Below are 6,377 nucleotides of genomic sequence, written 5' to 3'. Positions count from 1 at the left end.
AGGCATGATGACTCACACCTTTAATCCCAGAAAGCAGCCTTTAATCCCAGGGAGTGGTGGTAGAAAGCAGAAAGGTTTATAAGGCGTGAGGACCAGAAACTAGAAGCATTTGCCTGGTTAAGCATTTGGCTGGTTAAGCATTCAGGACTTCTAGCAGCAGTTCAGCTGAGAGCTATCGGGATGAAGACGCAGAAGCGTCCAGTCTGAGGAAACAGGACCAGCTGAGGAACTGGCAAGGTGAGGAAGCTGTGGCTTGTTCTGTCTCTCTGATCATTCAGTGTTCACCCCAATAACTGGCTTCAGGTTTGATTTTATTAATAAGAACTTTTAAGATTCCTGCTACATTCCTGTGGCACTATGTGACCAGGACACACACGCTAGGCAACAGATTGTTTTAAAAAGTTCTAATTAGAAAGATCAGGCCCATCAACTTAATGAACATACCAGACTAAGAATCTCTCCTGTGATCCATGTCTTCTAGCTCAGCCCTGAAGCTCCGCTCATCTCCAGCAGCTCTTCAGCTTAGTTATTAATATCTAACCACCTACAGTGACTCTTTGTATCTGTGTCAGCTCTTGGCCTCTGTGTTCAATAGGATGTTCAAAAGAAACTTGATTACCAACAACCACCACCACGGGCGCTAACGAGGGAAGCTGGGATTGCTTGGCAAATTGCAGCCAATGAAATAGTCATGCTTGCAAATTTATTGTTTTTTTTTTAATAATTCTGACACATTGATCTATGTTTCTGATATAGCACACGAGCAACATCTGTTTTTGGACATTTTTCTCTCCCATTTCCTTAACTTTCAGGTGAAAACTTTGACTCAATGGGCAAAATCCAACCAGAACTAACAAGGTTGAGCTAGGAGCATCAGGGAGGAAATATCGGGGTGGGTGGGCTTTAAGAAGGACTTTAAGAAGAGCTGGGCCATAGCGGCCCTGGCCTTTAATCCCAGCACTTGGGAAGAAGAGGCAGCCTGATCTACAGAGCTGGTTCCAAGGCAACAAAGGGGAGAAGAAGAGGAGGAGGAGGAGGAGGAGGAGGAGGAGGAGGAGGAGGAGGAGGATGCAGCTCTGAGGTAGTTATGCCTTACTTTTTTTTAAGAGTCACCCTTTCAGTCAGGTGTGGTAGCACACACCTTTACTCTCAGCACATGAGAGGCAGAGGCAGGAGGATCATTTTGAGTCCAAGGCCAGCAGGGTCTACATAGCCAGTTCCAGGCCAGCCAGGGCTACATGAGATCAACAAAAGGAGTCACCCTTGTAGGGCCGGAGAGATGGCTCAGAGGTTAAGAGCACAGACTGCTCTTCCAGAGGTCCTGAGTTCAATTCTCAGCACCCACATGGTGGCTCACAACCATCTGTAACTCTAGTTCCAGGGGATCAGATGCCCTTTTCTGGCCTCCACAGGTACTAGGCTATAGCTCTGCCTCCTGAGTGCTGGGATTAAAGGTGTGCGTCACCACCGCCCAGCTATAGCTCAAATTCTAATTGGTTTTATTAATAAAAACCCAGAGCCAGATATTGGAGTAAGTGCTGAAAGATCAGAGAGAGAAAGGAGCAAGCCACAGCTACCTCTCACCTCACCAACTCCTCAGCCAGAAGGCACTGAACGCCTGTCTCTTCCGGACTTCTATTTCTCTCTCCCTCCACCCAGCCATATCACTTCCTGTGTCAACTTTAATCCCTAGTGCTGGGATTAAAGGCTTGTGTGCCTCCCAAGTACTGGGAACAAAGGCATGAGATCCCAAATTCTGGGATTAAAGGTGTGTGCCACCACTGCCTAGCTCTGTTTCTCAACTGGATCAATCTTGTGTAGCCCAGCATGGCCTTGAACTCACAGAGATCCTCCCAAGTGCTGGGATTCAAGGTGTGTACCACCAGTGCCTGGCCTCTATAGCTAACTAGTGGCTTAGCTCCACATTCTGATCTTCAGGCAAGCTTTATGTGTTAGATCACCAACAAAATATCACCACACCAGGCACATAGATGGTGCACAGACATACAAGCAAGCAAAACATGCACATAAAATACAATAATAAGAAAAAAAGAGGGGTTGGGGATTTAGCTCAGCGGTAGAGCGTTTGCCTAGCAAGCACAAGGCCCTGGGTTTGGTCCTCAGCTCCAGAAAAAAACAAAACAAACAAAAAGAAAAAAAAAGAGATGGCTCAGTGGTTAAGAGCACTGGCTGCTCTTTCCAGAGGACCTGAGTTCAATTCCCAGGTCATAACTGTCTGTAATTTAGCTCCAAGTGATTTGACACCCTCACACAAACATACATGCAGGCAAAACACCAATGCACATAAAATAAAAATAAAATCATTAAAAATAAATAAAATTACATTTGCTTACTAAAAAAAAGAAAAAAGAATCACTTAAAAAAGATCTATTTATTATATACACAGTGTTCTGCATGCATGTTTGGTGAATACCAGAAAAGGGCACCAGATCTCATTACAGATGGTTGTGAGCCACCATGTGGTTGCTGAGAGTTGAACTCAGGACCATCTGGAAGAGCAACCAGTGCTCTTAACCGCTGAGCCATCTCTCCAGCCCCAAGAATCACCCTTTTAACTGGTTGTGGTAAGTCCACGCCTGCAAGACCAGATTTGAGAAGAGGGGGCAGGAGTTCAGAGCCAACCTCCATAACATGGCAAGTCCAAAGCAAGCCTGAGTCACGTGAGAACCTGACCCAACCACCCACCATGCAGACACAAACATAAAGAGTCACCATTGTTGATTGATTGATTGATTTTGAGAAGTTAAGGAAGGCCTGAGCTCTCGTGTTTACCCTGCCTCAGCCCCTGAAGTAACACTATCATATAACCCCTGCTCACAGCCTTTCCCGCAGGCCTCACGAGGCTCTGGAGAGGAAGAATTCCATTTCTAACCTTTGTCCCCCAGGCCTGGCAGCTCATTTGTTAGCCATCTCCCAACAGTAGCAAGGGACAGACATCTCTCTCCAAACAATCCAACCTCTCCTCACATCCCCCCGCTCTGTACTGTCAATGGGACACTCTGCCAAGTTCCACCTGTCCTGGCTTCATTTTTCAGGTCAGATGTTTGACTGCTCTATCTCTGGCAAAAAAAAGAGTCATGCCAGCCAGAGGTCCACTCCTCCCAGGGTCCCTGGTGGCCCGGACAGAGTTGAGGCCGCTGCTGTGGAGACCCTGACCACTGGATGTGTGTTTTCAAGGAGGACCTCCTCCAGCAATGACTACCTCCTTGTTGCTGGTTTTTTTGTTACTGACTCCAGCCACAGTGGCGATCCTCCAAACTGCTGGTCCATGTCCATCGTGTTGGGGGGCCACCTTCGACCTGGAGAGCCAGCGGGAGCTGCTTCTCGATTTGGCCAAGAAAAGTATCCTGAACAAGCTGCACCTCAGCCAACGCCCCACCCTGAGTCGGCCTGTGTCCAGAGCAGCCCTGAAGACCGCGCTGCAGCGCCTCCGTGGGCCTCGATGGGAAACCCTGCTGGAGCATGACCCGACACAGGAATATGAGGTCATCAGCTTTGCTGAGACAGGTGGGTCCATGGTCTGCAGCTCTGACCCCAAACCTGACCCTGGAAAGAGAAAATCTCCCAACTTCATTCACTCTGGCTACCTCTCACAAGCCATCCAGCTCCTGCCTCCCAGGTTCTCTATGAGAGGTCAGGTCCACCTGGTGGGAGCTGGGAACTGTTAAGTTTCATTTCTTCTGAAACTGCTTGTCCTCATCTCCTCTGACACCACCCCCAGAACCCACGACCCCCAACCCCAAGTGTACCCGCCCGTTCCCCAGGCCAAGGACTCGTTACTGGGGAGTCCGTGATTTCTCTGGCCCCAAGATCTATCACTTTCATCTCTTCTTCCTCATAAGTACCCCATTTATGTAAAAAGAGAAGTAAAACACCGGGATTATTATAATACCTCTCCATACCTCAGGCCCTCATGTCAGAACAAGGTCAAATAGCACTCAGAAAGAGGTGTGCAAGATAAACGTAAAGAAACTCAGTCTCGCACCAGGTGTAATGGTGCACACCTTTCATACCGGCACTCTGGAGGGAGACAGATCTCTGAGTTCAAGGTCAGCCACAGTGATAGGTGAGACGCTGTCTCAAAAACAAAATAGATAAATAAAATTTTAAAAAATTAAGTAAACCGGGTGAGGTGGCTCACACCTTTAATCCCAGCACTAGGGAGGCAGAGGCAGTCGAATCTCTGTGAGTTCAAGGCCAGCCTGGTCTACAGAGCAAGTTTTTGGACAGCCAGGGATATGCAGAGAAACCCTGTCTCAGAAACAAGAGCGAAGGAATAAAAGACAGAGGAAAGAAAGCATTGCTTCCACAGATGAGCGAGCGAGAGAGAAGAGAGGAAATCCCAGCACTTAGAAGCAAAATGCAAGCTTCCTCTTAGGTCTGGGCAATGCCATTCCCCACCAGACACAGCTCCTTTCCCCTGGTGGCTGGCACCTAGCACGAGCCTGGGCCCCCACTCCTGCGGAGCCACTTCAGCTGAGTGAGCTGGGTAGTTAGTAACCAGTTTTCTCATCCGTGAACAAGGACAGTGAGAGCACAGTTTAGAGATGTCAGTGGGTTAGTGCGTATAAAGTCCTTAGGATGCGGAAAAAGGAAGAAGGAGCAGGAAACAGAGAGGAAGGACTCGGCTCCTGTGCAGCCAGGGTCTCCTCTCTGGGTCTTCACATGGCCAAAGAGCCAAGGACACGCTCTCAAGTCTCTTTTAACAGGGCATGAATCCCCTCTCCAGGGCTCCACCCTCATGACCTAATAACCTCCCAAAGGATCCACTCCAAACACTATCACCTTGGGATTCAGATTTCAACACAATTGTTTTGTTTTGTCTTTTGAGACAGGGTCTCCTTACGTGGCCCAAGCTGGTTTGAAACTTACAATATAGCTCAGATTGGCCAAATACGCATGACCTTCCTGCCTTAGCATCTGAAATGCTGGATGTGCCCAGCTTCAATATATGGATTTTGAGGGGACAGAAGCAAAGAAATCCATAGCAGCCTTTCTCCGAGAAACCTCTGACCACTCCAGCCCAACCTTCCTTACACGTGGTCGCTGGCCTCCAAGAGGGCAGTTTCAGGATGACTGTCCAGCTTCTGCACACACTTTGTTTACTTTTGTCCCGTGGGCAAAGCATGTCACTTCGGCCAAGTCCAGAGTCAGGGTGGGATGGAACTGATGGAAATCATGCAAACCAGGAGGTGTTCCGGGGCTGCCGACATAGCAATCCACTATAGTCTGTTCTCTGGCCCCTAGTAATTCATTTCTTTCCCACTGCCACATACAAAACACAGTCACCCCTTCCGGGTTCTTCCAAGTCACATTTTCATCTATGATAACGTTAGGATCAGGTTTGAAGTCCATGATCTCGTCACATAAATCACAAGGCTAAATCATGAGGCCCCTCAGGTACTTTCCTCCAAGTTCAGAGATCTTCAATGGTGTCCTAAAACTGGTTCATACTGCCTTCTGACAGCTGATGGTGAACTTATCTGGGTTCAGTTATGTCACATTAGAAGCTTAAAATTGGACCTCACGGAAGAATGTATACTAGAGAAACTGTCAATCACCTCAAATCAAGGCTTTGAAGGTTCTTCTCCCAGAGACCAGCTGTTCAGTGTTTACTAACACACCACTGCCCACGTTCCTGAAAATAAATTACCTCTTCCCCCTACCCACCTAACACCATGCTGAGGCCAAGACAGGACAGGGTAACGCTAACAGACGTTCTCCTTCAGGAGTGTGGGGGAATGGGGCAACACTGGCTGAGACAGGGCCAGGGGGCCAGGGGTGGTGGCGCACGCCTTTAATCCCAGCACTCGGGAGGCAGAGGCAGGCGGATCTCTGTGAGTTCGAGGCCAGCCTGGGCTACAGAGCGAGATCCAGGACAGGCACCAAAGCTACACAGAGAAACCCTGTCTCAAAAAAAAAAAAAAAAAAAAAAAGACAGGGACAGGGTAGCTACAACAAACGTTCTCCTTCAGGAGGGTATGGAGGAATGGGACACAAACACCTCCCTCTCTGACAGGTCTTGCTGGCCTCACTCTCGTGATCCCCTTGCCTAAACACCGGGGCAGGTGTGTGATCCATAAAAGTCCTGATTTCCTGTCTGCTACGGACTTCAGTCTACACAGATTATTTCCTTTTGGTGGGGCCTGATTCTGCTCTGCGGGGGAGCTCAGGTCGACCGTCATAGCCCTTGGCACTCTACCTTCAAAAATGTCCTTCCTTTTGAACAAGAAATGGCCTGTGTTTGCAAGGGAGTGCAGAGCTCTCTGTTCTTTGGTTGGTTGTCTGTCTGTCTGTTTTGAGATAGGGTCTCACGACATGGTCCTGGGCTGGCTCAGAACTCTCAGTGCAGACCA

At 48.5% G+C, this 6,377-nt stretch overlaps 1 protein-coding gene across 1 annotated transcript in view; it reads left to right on the top strand.

Annotated features, from left to right (window-relative positions):
* Positions 1 to 2,081: 2,081 nt before the first annotated feature.
* The window catches only part of Inhbc (inhibin subunit beta C), a 15,921-nt gene continuing 11,625 nt past the window's right edge, over positions 2,082 to 6,377 (top strand). Inside the window, exon 1 of the mRNA XM_052753575.1 lies at positions 2,082 to 3,528. Within this exon, the coding sequence (XP_052609535.1) occupies positions 3,216 to 3,528 (313 nt within the window). The 5' untranslated portion in view covers positions 2,082 to 3,215. The remainder of the gene's footprint in view (positions 3,529 to 6,377) is intronic.

The sequence above is a fragment of the Peromyscus californicus genome, unplaced genomic scaffold (genome assembly GCF_007827085.1).
Source record: "Peromyscus californicus insignis strain IS unplaced genomic scaffold, ASM782708v3 Scaffold_24__1_contigs__length_46423439, whole genome shotgun sequence".
Taxonomy (NCBI): Eukaryota; Metazoa; Chordata; class Mammalia; order Rodentia; family Cricetidae; genus Peromyscus; species Peromyscus californicus.
The sequence above is the reverse complement of the archived record's forward strand: the minus strand, read 5'-3'. Positions and strand labels throughout refer to the sequence as shown.